General features: G+C 39.1%; 1 protein-coding gene across 2 annotated transcripts in view; it reads right to left on the bottom strand.

Moving 5' to 3' along the window:
- The window catches only part of TDRD9 (tudor domain containing 9), a 73,648-nt gene that overhangs the window by 50,444 nt on the left and 6,405 nt on the right, over positions 1-16,799 (bottom strand). For both annotated transcript variants that reach the window (XM_035326831.1, XM_035326832.1), the window contains exons 2-4: positions 5,329-5,435; positions 1,560-1,657; positions 938-1,159 (exon numbers count right to left, since the gene is read on the bottom strand). In XM_035326831.1, coding sequence (XP_035182722.1) covers positions 938-1,159; positions 1,560-1,657; positions 5,329-5,435 — 427 coding nt within the window. The remainder of the gene's footprint in view (positions 1-937; positions 1,160-1,559; positions 1,658-5,328; positions 5,436-16,799) is intronic.

Genomic DNA, 16,799 nt, shown 5'->3' with positions numbered 1-16,799 from the left:
TTTTTTAAATTAGTACCAGAACAAGAGTATCTAACTTAGGTAAATGGCACCATACATAGTAAATTCTGTTGTAACCTGGCACTGTGAACCACTGCAAAAAAGGAAGTGGTCATTACATGTTAGCAAGCATGACCCTAACCGGATGGAAGAAGGACGAAAAAAAGAAAAAGAATGAAGAAGTGAGGAAGAAGAAGCCATCAAGATGAGTATCATTCTTCCCAGCAAAGGACTCTCAAACAGACAACTCACCATAAACATGCTCCCCAGGGCCAATACCTGTGCAAACCCACCAGCCTTAGTACCCAGGGAAGCTACGTCCAGAGACAGCTATTGTCAAAGTACCATCAAAACCAACGATCACAGCATTTTGTTGCAGTTATTGACCATTAAAGCAGCAGTATTATTGTCAAAATTTGACAGCAAGTTTATAAATGGAGGGATAGAACAGCTGAGTTTGGCAAAGGGAAAGGTAGAGGTAGATTTAAATGAAAAACTGGTTCTGGTTGCTGAAATAAAGAAGAAACTATGGCAGGACATTTGTGAAATAATACATGCCAAGTTTTGTCATAGCTATAAACATGACAAAGTCAAGCAAATCAAGTGTGTTAATTCAGGATTTTAAAGGGGAAAAAATGACAATGTAGTTCTCCTGCAACAATTCCAGTGATTAATGATACAGATGCATCCAATTACCACAACACAATTATTTTTTTTTCCTGGAGTGTAACTAGCATTTCCATTTTTTTAAACTTTAAAAGCTTAAACATTTATTTATCAATGTTTAACAGCAGACAGCTAAAACCCTGCTATTCCATTTTAAAAGCACATTCCAGAACGTTTCTTCAGTGTGCTACATATAATTAAAAGGTAACCAAGAAAGAAGATAAGGTGCTCCTATTTTCCTTATTTTTAAATACAATTTGAAATGTTATTATACCTGGTAGCCTACAAATCCACCCAGCGTCCATGATCGTTCCTTGCTAATCCATCGGGCGATGCTGCTGGCACCAATTTTCCGAGGCTGGGTAACAGCAATATTGCAGGGGATAGATCGCTGAGTGCAATAATCCAAAACATATTGTGGAAGCTGTGTGCTCTTACCACTGCCAGTTGCTCCTTGTATAATCACAACGGAATTGCTTTCTATCAGAGACAGTATCTGAAACAATTTTTCAAGAGAACTCCTAAGTTTACGAAAACGCTTAAAACAGATTTCAAACAGATCTGAAGTATCAATAGCTTTCTGTGGCATAACAAGTCTCTAAAATATTATGCCTTATTTCTGTTATCTCTTAGGCATTAGCAGATCACAGAAAAGAACTTGTGCACACGCTCACATTTATATACTTGACATACATATCTATAAAAACAGTATAATAGTAATGGTTCTTCCTGAAAAGTTTTTTGTGCAATGAACAAAGCCTCTCCTACAATGCTTAGAACATGAACAACATTTCTCCCCCCCACCCCTTGAAGAAAAATAAAAAGAAACCAATCAAAACAACAACCACACGATTTTCAGTTTTATTCCACAAAAAGTGAAAGTACAATGAAATTACCTCTTCCTTGTGTCTGGCTATAGGCATATCAGCATATTTATAGTCAGTTATTGGCACAGAATTCCCAACACTTGGCTCACACTTCGGTAGTGCAGTATCTAGTCAGAAAAATAACCAAGAGTAAGTTTTTACAATACAGAAAGAGAAAGATGAGCAGGGGAATACTATTCACTGTACTTGAAAACCTAACTTTTACAACGGTTAAGTCATATACATATGGGTATTAATAGAATTAATAATTTTTAGTATTAACAGTCTGGAGAGATTTTCTGTGTTTAAGCAACTGCCATTTTACTGGCAGGTGCTCTGGAAGATTTGTGTATAAACCACGATCGGTGTCAAGGATATATACAGTTCTGTAATTCTCTCTGCTTTCCTCTTACCTCAAAACCCAACGTTTTTGCACAGTTTGCATCACAAGTGCAAAATCCACTCATGGTCCTGAATTTTTTTTTTAGTGATACTGAAGAAAACAGGCTTTATATGTGTACCCACCTTTATGCATGTTCCCCAGATCACCTCCTACATTCGCAGCATAAAATAACCCACCATTTGAAATGAAGACCACTATTTCTCTACTTCTTAGCAATTAAACATTGTTAAGAATCTCTATAACCTTTCAAAGGACACCACTGCCAGAAAATGCAAAACAGTCACAGATAATGCAGGACAAGATTTTACAGTATTATCATGATTTTCTGCTCAGAAATCTGCTGTCAGTCAGACTGAAAAATAAAACAGCAACTGATCAGGTGACAAGGGAGGTGTAGAATGGGAAAACCAGTGCAAAACTGGTAAGTCATTTTTGCAAGTTACAGTTAAACAATTTGACTAGAAAAATACCACACTGAAATTAAGAGGAATTGATACATATTTCAAGTGGCTTTCACCAGGTACAATAACTACTTGCATTCAAGTAGTGAGAGTTTAAGACTTCACTTTTTTACGTTGAGTCATTTTTTATGTAATACACACAGTAGTGAGAATGAAATGCAGTATTCTTTTTACAAAGGAAATAGATATTGTTAAATAAAGGCCACAGCCTAAATACTTCACTGCTCAGTTAGAGCTTCCTTTCTTAGGAAGGCTGAGTAATAATCTTGCACAGCAGTGAAGCAGAAGCCAGACTAATTTCTTTTGTCTCTGTAGAATGTGCTCCAGCCTCCCAAATTGTTGCTGAATGTCAGAGAACACAAAATGAATTATTCCCACGTTAAAAGACAAAGCCCCAGAACCCAGGCAGTTTTCATAAAACACTAAATTTTCATAAAACACTTTCATAAAACACTAAAAAACAGAATAATCTCCAACAAGATAGACTTTTAACCTTGATTCTGTATAATGCAACAACAGCTATAGGTGATCGTCGCACAGTTATTTACTTAGCACTAACAAACACACACTAAAGCAAACTTAGTATTTTCCAGGGATGATGATTTTAAGTGTCCTTTTTAAAAGAGACTTTCAGTAAAGATTCTTCATATATATCCCTGGAAAATTCATATATAGCATTCTGTCACAGCAACACTGTACAATGGATGACTGGCTTCCCTCTGGCACAAACATGTCACTTCTGAGACATCAGTAACTCTGCATGATTTGACCAATGCTGGAAGAAATCTCAAGCTGCTAGGGAAAAGATCCTGGTGTCAGCACAATCCTGCTAAAGCAGTGTTGCCTTCCCACCTCTGTCAGGTATTTCATCTAACAGTCAGTACGTGTAGTCAATGCTGTAAGGACTTAGAACACCCAGATTTGAGAAACTGTTTTCCACAGGATACCCAAAGTAGGAAAATGCCCCCTATATATGAAAACTACACGTAGCTCTCTAAGGTATCCCCTCTGCACATCTTGTGACCCCACTGAGTCAACAGGGCATAGAGTTCTTTCACTCAGCCAGCCAGTCCAATGTGTTAGGGAAGAACTACTGCTCAATGTTCTTCTTTGTTCAACTAATAATTGAAAGCATTTTCTGTTTCCTGATCGTGTCAACTTCCTTTTCACAGCGGTGTTATTTCTACTATGCTCTGTAGAAGCCAAAATCCCAAGCACACTTCCCTGACAATCTCAGTTTTCCCAACAGAGAAGCAGATAAGGCATCTTTATTTGTTCTCTCAGTTTAACAACACATGCTCTTTGAAAGACATCAGAAAGCACAGACTTTAAACTCAATGGAACTTTACAAAATACACCAACAGTATCAGTAACTCTGCAAGATTTAAAATAGGCTGTCCATTCCTACCCAAGCTAGGAACTCATCTGCAGTTAGAACAGCAACTCAGGAAGAAACAACAGAAGGGAGACCAACTCTGAAACCTTCATAGCAAATCATCTTCTGATTTCCACGCTGCGCAGCTTATTTCTTGACTACGTTTGTACTGGACGTTGCTAGAGGGGTAAGGCCTGGTCCAGATAAATTCTTGATCATTTGTGACAATTCTTGTTCTTAAATGGAACATGGACTTACAGACAGACAGGGCTGAGAGTTACATGTGGGTTTGGTGCTCTTACAATCTGCACGATTAACTGCATGAATCCACATGAAGGACAGAATGAATACTATAAGCTCTAAATGTTAAGGAGAAACATTTTATGGTAGGCCAAAAGAAAACAGGTATTTATAAAAATAACATACCAGGGTGACTGTACAGAAATGTTTCCTAACAAGAATGCATTTTAATTGTTTCTTTCACAGTAATAGTGCAAGATCAGTTCCATTCAAAACCAAGCAGGCCACCAGGACTGCTAGCCTATCTCAGGCACAAGACTTCTTTAATAGCTGAAAGACGTAACTGATTTATGGCATTTCCCTAGATTAATCAAGATGACTGTAACTCTTAAAAGTTGAACAGGAAAAGCACGTGAAAAACTAGAAAATACTGTATTACTGAACTAAACCTCTTTCAATCCTCTTATTTTGCATTTTCCATACCTCCTTGTCTCCCACAAATGTCACACCATTTGAAGTGGACCAGAGACAGCCAGCATGCTGGGGCTGGGACCTATGGTCAGATGCCCTGCACGTGCTGGACAGGCCAACAGCACCTACTGAGCCCCAGCTTATGACAAGCCAAACAAACGGCTGCAGGATCCACCTGAGTTCCAGAGGTCATGTAGTTTGCAGAAGCATGGAAGGAGAGTACTATCTAGAAAATGTCTCAATTTTCCAAATTTTTGGAAATCAAAGTAATAAAAAAAATATAACAGATAATATTACAAAAAATATTACAGATAATGACATGCAGAACAAACTACATGAGTGTCCTTTCCTTGGGAAATCAGATACATTAACAAATTTGGAAATTAAGAAGCCCAGTTAGAGTTTGAAGCTAAGCTGTCCTGACAACTAAGTCAGCCTCATACTGCTTTTACCAGAGCTCCTAGGAAAGAAGTGCAATCAAATTTCTCTCTCAAGACAAAGCAACAATCAAGTACACACAGAAATAACATGGAGTCAAAAATGGGAAAACAGAACAAAGAAAGAGACACACCGAGTCCAGACTGTTGTTTTTCTTGCAGATATGTTTCTGCCTAGCATATCAACATTTTTCAACACAATAAACCAGATGTATGCGCATATATCTATGCATCAGCATTATACACTGTTGATCCCAGAAAATAAATTATTTTTAACACCATGTCTTACACAGATGTACATACACAGCATTAAACAAACAGGAAAGATGCAGTTAGGTTTCACAGTTTTATCTGGGGGAGAAGACAGGAAAAGGACAAGTAAACCTGCGTTTAGAATAGGAATGTTTTTTACCTGGTTTATAGACAAACTGATCATTTCCAAAACCGTCAAGCTTTTGTGCCTCCACTTGTCTGTATTCTTCAGCATATTCAGTTCCACCTCTCTCTGTGCTAGACAACCTAAAGAAAAAGAAATGACAATTCAATACATGCTTCATATCCCAAAAGTTACAGATCTCTATGGGAATAACATTCAGAAATGCTCCATCAAGCAGTACCTACTTCAATAAACTAACTTCAGAGATAAAATTCATCTTTGCAGTTAAGGTATTAGCCTGAGTAAAGTGCCATATTAAATCTTGCTGTTTGGATTCCAAAGAACTACGCTCCCAAAGTTATCATCCTCTAAGTTTTCAATAGTTAGGAACTTGTCTTCTAATGAAAGTCTAAAATTTCTTTTGAACAAAGATTAAATAGATGACTTTCACAAGTTCTTGATACAACACCATTAAGAAAACACACATTATTCTTACATGACTCCCTAGAGACTGCAGAGGTGGAGACCAGCAAGCACAATCTTCTCGCTACTTCAAGGAAAAGAACTTTTGTCTTTGAACCAAGATTTGCTGGTAGTCTGGAAACAAACTAACCTCATCACTCAGTACTTCATACAAATTCAGAATTATGGCATTACACCTAAGACTGAAAATCTACCCATGACACAGTAAAATTAAATGGTGTAAAAAAAAAAAATCTGTTCTACATAAATAGTACGAAGAAAAACACATGGATTTCACTAGAGAATAAAGCAGCACACATACAGTAATTGTATTTATGAACATATCCTAAATGAACCTAAATATTGTAGAGTTGTGGGCACAAAAATGTCAGAACTATGGTTTCTCCAAATCTGTTTCTCTGTGGCTTTGAGACATTTTACAACTGGACAGAAGGCTCTATTCCTTGACCTGAATATGATTATCAGGCTGCCCAGAGAAGATGTAGATGCCCCTTGTGTTCAAGGCCAGGCTGGATGAGCCCCAGGCAACCTGATCTAATGGGTGCTACCCCCACACATGGTAGGGGGTTGGAATTGGGTGATCTTTAAGGTCCCTTCCAACCCAAGCCATTCCATGGTTTAGAGCAAGATTGACCCAAAAAAGAATTAAACTGAAAACAGAAGAGATTTTTAACAAGGCACACAGTCACACATTTCTCATCACACGTTAATTCACAAAGTCTTGATAACACGAGTGCCCACCTTCTCTGACAAGGCAAACTCTGGACTAGCCTGGCTCTGCCACAGATGATTCACTCGGATCAGTCATTATTTCCTCCTACAGAAAGCACCATGTGTTTATCACCATACTGCTGTCAACAAAATGTGAGAGGAACAACAAAGAAGCCTTCACAATGGCTTCATATCCTATTTTAACATAATTTTGTGTGCAGAATTAAGTCAACGTTTCCCCAGCTCTTGAATATCTCAACATAGGGTTCAAAAAGATTGCGTGCAGAACCACAATTGCCACAGGAGAAACAGCTGCCCACGTGCAGAGAGCAGCCTACAGCAGGGTTACCACCAGAACCCTTCCCAAACAGCAGGCCTCCATCTCAGGTATGCTTTCAAGGAGCTCATACACATCCTGTCAACCCACCTCTTAAGTAGGTTATCCCACTGAATATTTATTAAACACACACAAAAAACAAAATCGTAAGTCAAGCATTCAAGAGCTGAAAATACCATAGTTAAATTTGACCATGCAGTCTCTGTTTGGCACCACTGCACACACATATGATAGAGATTTTAGTCATGTAGCCATTTATTTTTGTTTCCCTGCGACTGCAGCCTCACTGAGCGCACTGGACGCACCAAAATAAACCTGATTATGCAGTAAATGCAAATTGCCCTTGAGTCATTCACAACAACAACAAAGCAGTGATTGAGACAGCAAGCATGGCCATAAAAGAGGGGGGTATGAATTGTCAGAACCCCAGGCAACCACAAGCAAACCGCCTCACCGAAAAGCTTCTGCTGAGAGGGAGCAGCCATGGGGGAGAAAGACAGGTCTGTGCTCCTCATCTCCTGTAAAGACCTTGCAGAGGCACAAGCACGTAAGCTGCAGATGAAGTCAGTTAATAAATCCTGTTTTATATAATACTGGATATATTCAAGTGAGCAGTCCTGGAGATGTAGGAATTAACCACTTCAAAATGGGCTCCCAGCTGTACATGCTCCTGACCTTTACCTGAGTGACTCCAGGAGAACAAGGACAGTGTGACCTCAGTGATTTGAGGGAATGCATTACTTTTTGTGTGCATATTTGGGTACTTCCTTTCAGATGTTTTCTGTATACAGAAAGCAGCATGCAGTAAATAAACCTGAGGCTATGCAATGAATGAAGAAAATATTTAATAGCCACTCATTAAGAATGAACATTGCTCACTCTTTGCAGTGAACCAGGCTACAGTCTCGAGGAAAATCACATGTAATTGGGAAATTGCATATGGGCATATGAAGTGAACAAACAACCTTCATTACATCAGTTCTCCACGTTTTAATGCTGAACTTTGCAGCTTTAATAAAATAAAAAGCTTACAAAAATATTTTTTTTTAGGCAAATTGAAAAAGAAATTCCTTCTGAACCCTCTGGCGCTCTCATGGGTCATCAGAACAACACAACCCTTCTGCGCAACCATTAATAACCCAGTATCAGGAAGCATCATCCTATACACGGACAAACAAAGGGATGGAGCACTTTTCTGATGAGTTTCAACAAGAATTTGCTGACAGCTGAGGAATGACAAGACATAGAAGTTTCAGATCCATTCCATGTAAGAAGAGGACAACAAAAGTGAAAGGATTTGTCAAGATTCCCCTACAAGGATGTGTCTGCCCAATAAACCATTTCTCTCTTCCCCACTTCTATTCCCTCCAGCACAGTGAGAGCCCGCATTTCAGCATACCTGCCCTATTACAGGGCATATTCCGTAGGCCTTCCAGATTCCAGCCTCAGCAATCAGCTACTTTAAGAGTCCCCTGGATCTTTTAATCCCCTACATAAATTACAATATAGGCAAACAAAACTTTTCAGCTGCATATATGAATCCGTAATTGTACCAAATTAAGAGGCAGCATTTCTTGACTCTAACATGATTATTAAAAAATAAGTCATTATTTCAATTTAAAGAAAACCAGGAGATGAGATTTTTTTTTCCTTTCCCCCTTATTTAAAATATGGGGGGGGTGGAGGGAGGAGGGGCTTGATCTTCATCAAATCCAAAGCACATTTCATCCTAGGCAGCAGCCAGATTTCTGCAGCTGAACCTGCAGGAAACGTATGACATTAAAACTCATCACCCTACATGGACAGAGGTTGATAAAAATGATAAACCACTGACAACACCACCAATCAGTAATGTCACTGCCACCAAGTTAACGAGTTAAGTCCTAGCAGCTGCTGAACATAACATGTCAGCTACTTATAAAGCTGTATGCAACTCAAGACCTACCTGCTCGGTTCTGCAAAATACTTCCAGAAAGAGCAGACACAGCAACTTCAAGCCTGAGCGGCAGTGGCCAGTAGAAGGCTTATATACAGGCAAGGAAGCAGTACACAGCACAACTCTGTTTTGCAAGGTAATTAATGCTGTTATGAAACGATGGGATACTTACCTTGTTCTTTAGCATGTAATTTAACCAATATACCCTTTCTTAAGTGTGACTGATCTCTGCACATCTGACTAATAAAACTAAGTTTGAGGTTTTGACTGCGAGAAAGTTTTTAAATATTTGGGTTGAAACATCAAATCAGTGTCATGACAAACCTAAATGCAGCTACTACTTCAGGGGAATTACTAGAGGGAAACATGGTTTAACACCAGAAATCGTTGACACATCCAATTATAAATGCTCTCAAATACACCAAGGGTGCCTTTCCTTAAATAACTTCAAGTAGAGAAAGGTCTTCGTTTTCTTCAAGCTATAGAGTGACCTCTAATAAGTCAACAAGGCCATCACACCAGAATACACTCAGTAAACTTAATATCTGAACATCATCTGAAGTATTAAACCAACCACTTTTGTATACGCTCATTTCTCAAAAACAGAATCAATCGCCAACCCTCAATCACAACTGACAGGTGATTTATTTGGTTCTTCACAGCAACATATGCTAAAATGCCAATACCTGCACTGAACACAGTTAATGTCTCTAGAAGTGATGTTTTGACAAAAAAAAAAAAAGCTTTTTAAATGTAGAGAAACAGACAGGATTATTCCCTGAAAAAGAGCACTGCCAACTCAGCAAACCTGGTTGTACACAGAAAATATTCCAGTATGTAATGATGCTCAAAAGATTAAGATGGCTGCAGAGCCAGTAAAGAGGAATTTCAGGTTATTTTCTATTAGCTATTTATTTTGGGGCTAGAAACTCCTATCAGAGCTATACAACCTGAAATGTATTTGTATTGCAGAGACAAACAACTGAAAAACAGCAAATCCACAGTGTTCTATGACAGTGTTCTTAACAATACTTGTACCTGTCCTTTCTGTTCATTTACATTCTGCCTCATTTGCCATGAAAGTCTCTGTTCACATGGGACTGGAGGTGAATGTAAAACCCGTGTCACTCATTTCCCAGATCAGAAGAGGGCTGCCCTCTTCTATTATGGCTTCTATCATACACAAGTCATCCACCTTCTTAGAGAACTTTGGGAGATGGAGGAAAATGACTTGAAAAGCCCCTTAGCTTTCTGGCATACAGAGGAATATTTTGCTGTACAATTTTAGTACAATATATACAGTAGACCATTTCAAAGTCTGTTCTCTGAAACTAAAATAATGTGACACTTTACATAACGGAACATTTGCCATGACAGTAAATAACCTTCCACAGACTTTACTGAAGGACGTACTAAAAATGACTCTCCTTTTAACTGGCAGTGGGCATTCTGGACTTGTAGAAGACTGGTCTTACCTGCAGAAACACTCCAACTTTAAAAGGAAATATACCGTCACTCAAAAGCTGTAATGTTTCAGTCCAAAAAAAATAGAAGATTATCACTTGGATTCAGAGTAAGTGAAGCTAAACCCTTAAATACTAAAATATGTATTTTGCAAAAAAGTTACACATCATTTTAAGAATCTAAGAATCAGTGGGGTGCACATTTTTTTCCCCACACAACAGCGCTGTTCTAAATAGCTGGGTAGCTGAAGTCTTCATACAAAGGCATCTTAAATACCTGCAGGACTCCTCCTCATCGCAAGCAGTTTGTCAGAATGACTGTTTTAAAACTCAAACTAGCTGGGGAGGGAGGGAGCACACTAGAACTGCTCTGAAAAATCCCCCCAAACTCCAGGGGAAACATTTGAATAGACTATGTAAACTCAACATTTCAAAAATATTTTTTCTCTGTCAGAGTAATAAATACCTATGTGAGACCTTCTGCCTTCTACCTCATCCACAGTTAAAATCCAAGAAGAGCAGTAACAACCACAAACGCTGGGATGAAACAGCCCTAATCCTCAAGTTTACTGTCCCTACAGGTCTGAGGTTCTATTATTTTTTATTTTTGCCAGTAGGGGAGACTGGGAAGAACTGCTGGGCTTCAGAGAACTCTGCTTTCACTGGAGGTTAGCTGTTTTATGAGCTACTCTCTGCAGATAGCTCAAGTAGGGCTGTGCAGAAGATGGCAACTACTACCTGTGGCAGACAGTGGCAAGCCACACATCCAAACCTCTCTCCACTAGTCAGTCAGTTCTGGAAATTAGCATTCTGGTTAGTTATGAATTATAAATAAAGATGGGTGTTCACATCAACCTAAACTGAAAACAGTGACCATCAGGCATTGCTTCTGATCCCTTTGCAATACCCACAAAGCAATTGTACTCCTTGAAACTTCAGAATCCATCTCCTCCCCTCTAAGCATAAAGAGAAGGAACTTGGCCAAATAGCCTCAAAATAAGAAAATTTAAAATAAATGAATTTGTTGTAAACCAACTAAAAGCTCTGAATTACGATGCAATTAAGAGTTTACAAATAAAACTGTATCAAAGTATCAAGTGCGGAATCCTCTCGATTTCTAACTAATGCCTGTAACTCCCCTGCCTATTAGTGATGTGTCACCAGCACCAGACATGAACACTACAGAAAGTGTGACCAGAAGAAATCAGCTTCAAGCATGCCCTGGTTATATTCACCACAGGAATGGTAGTACAGTGATAGCTAACACAACGCTGTCAGCTAACGCCATTAAAAGGGAATTATTACTGTTGTTAGCTGTCACAGCTTGTGGCAAGTTTTGTTCATAGTTGTTAACAAGTGAAAGCCATCCAATGCTGTCTGTAAGATCTGAGGAGGTAGACTCACCATCTGTCTGCAGCCTGAAACAGCTCCAATGAGTTGTTCTGCTATATCAAAAAAAATACACTGCAAAGTTGATCATTAAATCCAAGTAGTGGGACAGCTTATAAATGGAAGCACATCATCTCACCTGCTAGCTACAGAGAGCTACAAAACTGAAAACTCTTCTCGGGTGACTGGTAGTATTGGTGGTAACCATCGTATGTAACTTGAATCACCAACCCCTCACAAAATCTGACAGATGACAAACCACAATGTGTGACTATTACCTACAAATGCTAACAAATACAGAGCGCACACCACTACACCAAGTTGTTAAAACGTTAGCTAGCTAGCAATGGTTACAACCTGCTATCAATGCTTTTGGACAAACGAGACTTATGATGACAATTTTGTGGTGTGTTATTACTAGTCTCTCATTCATAAAAAGAACTATATTTGCCTCTTCCAACCCCAAGTCAGAAGCATCTCAGATCACAGATGGTACTGATGTCCTAAATCTTCTATAGTAAAAAATAAGAACCTTCTCCTCCACCTGTTCTTGCAATTTGTCACAGTGCAGTATTTGGTTAAATGCAAGTGTTTTTACAGTTTCCTTTTCTCCTGAATTCACTTCAGTGAGGCAGTTCAAAAGCCCAGCTCCATGGCACACTGAGTCAGGTGAGCTAACTTGCGTGCAGGGTCAGTTAACTTCTCCAACTGGCTTTCTGTCAAAGAATACTGTATTGCATCCTACAGCACACTCAATCACCACAAATCAGTACTGAAATTGTAGTTCATACAGACAAGCACAGCAGTAACTCCAGGTTTAAGTAGACTGCTTTCTTCAGTGCTGGACCAGCTTTTCAGTTTAGGAAGTTCCTTTATGTATGTGATGTTAAGATGTACAGAAAGATTAAAGCCTTCCTTCCTGCACTGAAAGCTGACTTGGATTTGCAGCTTTTTCTCCCAAGACAAAGTAGAACAGTTCCACTAGTTCCCAGAATATGGTTACAGAACAATACTTTTCTCAAGAAAACACTGCACTGGAAGAACAGCTGCTCCCTAGAGAACTTTCCTTCTTCATGAGAATTTCAGATTTTGCAAGAATGTTCTGATAATGCGCTTTCTACATTACATGATTGCAACATATCCTTTATTACAGTAGCATTGAAAGGTCATAATCAGAACTTAAAACTTACTTAACCACAGGCCAGTGCAAATATCCAGTGCAAATATCCAAGTTTACTGTGCTAAAGAGATTAGTTTACTTAGTTCTTTAAATAAGCTTTCTAAAGCTTTTGGAAAGCATCAGACACAGTAAAATGAACATTTGCTGTCACCTCCTTTTAGCTAAGAAATATTACCTTGCCATAAACAGTTCAATCTTCTGAAATAGCTGGTACCTACGAACTCACAATGCCAGACTCCACTGTTCACTTATTAAGTTCTAAGAACCCACCCCATTTTTTCCCCATGCTATCACTTAGCCTTAAGTATCCTGTAAACATCCACACAAGCTCCTCACCTTTATTCTTCAACTATTCCTCTGAAGTTATGCTTTGCCATGGTCTCAGTCAAACTCCAGGTACATTCAGCACCCTCAGAACATGCTGTGTACCCGTGGTAAGTATTCTATTGAAGTTCATGTTGTCTGTTGCATGTGCATTACAAGTGTATGCAACTATTCTTGCTCTGCTGTTGTGCTGTGCCTTTAACATGGAACCAAGGGCTCCTACTTGATAACATAAGCTGGAAGATACCTGACAAGGAAATTCAGAGATTTTAACCTTGAAGAACTTTAAAAGCAAACAATTCTTCTACTTAAGTGCTAAATAACTGCAGTCACATACCAGATATTTGATTCCAGAATATTTACTCAAGATTCCCCTCCAATTGTGAGAGCAAACGGAGACAAAAAAGGAACTTGCAGAACAGACGCTGGGCACCGGGCATTATCAGGTTGAACATGAGAGCAATGGACTGGGCTTCCACACCTTCACACCAAGCCACACACAACAAACAACCATTTCAAAATGGTGACGTTTGTCACAGCACACACTGAGCATGTGTCATCAGGACAAAAGATACCCAGGATACAACCCTGGTCACAGATGTGGTGCTGTCTTCGGAGGAATTCTTGACAAATGACCTGCACTGATACTGCACTATAGACCCTCCCTTCTCCCTTTCTAAATTACAGGCTGCACATATGCTTACTGAAGCCACAAAGGAAAAAAAGTTGCAACAGTAATCTATTCTGGAGTAATTTCAGGTAAACTATGCTTACTTTGTGCACGTAACTATGGAAATGTAAGTCAAGCTACCTCAATGATTCCTTTCTCCTGTATTTATAAACAAAATGCCATGAAACTAACACAGCTAGAAGACATGAAAAAAATCAAATGCATCCACCATAACCCATTAAAAAAATCCACCTCAAAGCAGCCATTACCACAAAGATTGGTTTCAGCAGTTCTGTCATTTCATGTGCAGTTGTCTTCACACATCTAGTGGTGCTAAAGCTTAAGGGTCTTACATATGTGCTCAGTCACTGAAATCTGTTTGAAACTGCCCAGCTCTATTCAGCCATCCTCGAGATGACGCATCTATTCTTCATGTGGTCTGACGGCACAGGAGACAAGTCAAGCCATGTGGTCAGAACTTCTTCCCAAGCCTCAATTTCCATAGAGAATGTAGGAAAAGGCTCCCAAGAAGTGTGGAAGTATTTAGCACGCACAGCAGGAGTAATCTGCACTGGAAACCATACACACAGTGCAACACTATCATTTAGTGATTGCTTATTGAATTGCTAGAAATAAGCATTCTGTCCTTTCAAGCAAGAAGAAAAATGTGATGTCCCTCTTCTCTCCACCTCACCCAGCATCTCCACCAACTAGCTATACAGACTCCTAGTCAGCTGCATATATAAGAAACACCACTAGATTTTACAGTTAGTTCAAAAACCACTAACTTTGATTTGGACCTCCTCTTTACTTGAGATGGGCGAAGAACAGTGAGTATAGCAGAAAGAGGAACACATTAAGGTTTTGGAGTAATTTTTTTGGTGCCAGGAAGTCCACAGGATAAATATAAGCAACCATCAAGCTTTTCAAGAAAGTCTGTTTTGTAGAAAGCCATTTCAAAATAAAAATAAATAATCTGTGTCTTATGTAAGGCTGCAAAGAAAGAGATACCATTTTAGCCACTGGCTGCTTCCCTTATTTCCTCAATTGCCCGTTTAATTTTCAATTAACTGTGCTCTTTTAAGGCTACTCCTTTGGAACAAGGCTCTTTGCTGATGAACCTGGGACGTGTCACAGCAAGCAAGGAAGGACTACCAAAGCTGTCTGAGATGATTTATGAAAGGAAATCTGCACTTTGGCTCCAGCACTTGTTGCTGCTCCCTCAGTACAATTTGAGAACATCAGAAGACAAGCCTAAAAACCCACTACAGAAAAATACTTATCTTAAGAACAAGTCTAAGAAATACATGTATGAAAAAAAACAATCTGATTTACCAGTAGATGAGGAGATACTGTTCACTGCAATTCAAAAGAAAATTAAGCTACAGAAACGGATGCGTTAGGAATTCATTACATTCTATGCCTAGAAAAGTAGAAAAAATATAATAGAGGTTGAAGGGAAAGCATGATTTAAAGAAACTTCAACTTCCATTTTGTATTTTACACACAAACCATTACAGCTAATTTACACAAAACTTACCAGTTAACAACTGCCCTGCTTCAATGGCAGAGGAAATTATGGTTTATTAACAAATGAAAAATTACTCATTATGTAACTGATGTTACGGTCTCTCTCAAGTACTACGATGTGTTTTAGCCACTAGTACCAGCAGAGGAAGATTCTGAGAAGGGCAAACAAAGGCAAGAAACTCAGAACCTAACTCACTTAAAAACACAGCATCTCTGAATTTACAGACTGAAGTGCAAGATTGTCACAGGAATGTCAAGGAAACCACACCATTTTCCCCCAGTAGTAAGTCAAAGAATGTATTTACAAGAAAACAAACACTGAAGGTAAGCAGTAATGACTTCACACCATTTGTATTTTTATTATAGAGCTGCCTAAAAATTAGTGAGAGGAATGAAAATCCCCCAGGCTAAGATGTAACAGCCGTTAACTACAACTAAGAGCACTCATTAATGCCTTTAGGGAACAGAACCACTATCTGCTGAAGTCAAGCTGCAACTTCCATCTCAATACAGCACTGCAAAACTCTGGTACACTGCAGGTTAGACAGAGGTAACTCTCCACGCAGCAACTGCACAAACCATTGCTTTGAAGTTCCAATTCCCAATGTCAGAGTCGCACAAACGTTCATCTCATCTCAAATGCAGATCTGAAATGTGCATGGAACCAGAAGCACCACGGTTTTCAACCTTGGTGTTCCCCTTCCAGTGAAGAGGTAAGCATCTAAGCATCATTCTCAGTATCCAGACTCACCAAATTTAGTGGCATAACCAAAGATTAGGTGAAATAAACAAAAGCAAAACAACAAAACCCACTGTTGTAGCTTTCTCATTTCATTAATTTGCACACCTTCGAGCACACATCTCCTTAATTTGCAGAGACACTACAGTGGTTTTCTGCTGTACAGCATTTTTTTCTCCACTGTATCAAATTGGAAAGTAAGCGGTGACATGGTAACTGCTGTAAAGGAGGTGGCAAGGAACATTTTAATTTCATCTGAAAATCTGTCAGGACAGTTCTGTCATCATAAACCTAGCTGCCTTCATTTTTCATAGTACCACATACAATGCAATGTGAAAACCTCCCACTTGAAGAGGATTAATACTGACATCGGAATGTTTCCAATATATAAGTAATATCAGCTTTAATAACAGCCCTACCCGTCGTTCTTTATGTTGTATGACATCTAGAACACATTTACAGAAGCCTTGTTCCTCCAACAGTTCCACACACCAGTGGAGGCAAAAAAGTAGGAAGGAAAAATACTTCGAAGAGCAAAGCTAGCCATTCTAACTAGGAAAACAAGGAGGGGAGGCACTTAATATACCATGCCTATCGCTTAGATTAATAGGAAGAGACCAGAGAACTGGAATGGAAAATGGCTGCTTCAGCGACCTTTGTTGCATGCAATGCCATCCCTGGAAATTCATCTTAAAAATGGATCTGCTCCAAACGCTCATCAAGGAACGCGGGAAAAAGCAACTGA

The sequence above is a fragment of the Oxyura jamaicensis genome, chromosome 5 (assembly GCF_011077185.1).
Source record: "Oxyura jamaicensis isolate SHBP4307 breed ruddy duck chromosome 5, BPBGC_Ojam_1.0, whole genome shotgun sequence".
Taxonomy (NCBI): domain Eukaryota; kingdom Metazoa; phylum Chordata; class Aves; order Anseriformes; family Anatidae; genus Oxyura; species Oxyura jamaicensis.
This window is presented reverse-complemented; position numbering and strand designations above follow the sequence as displayed.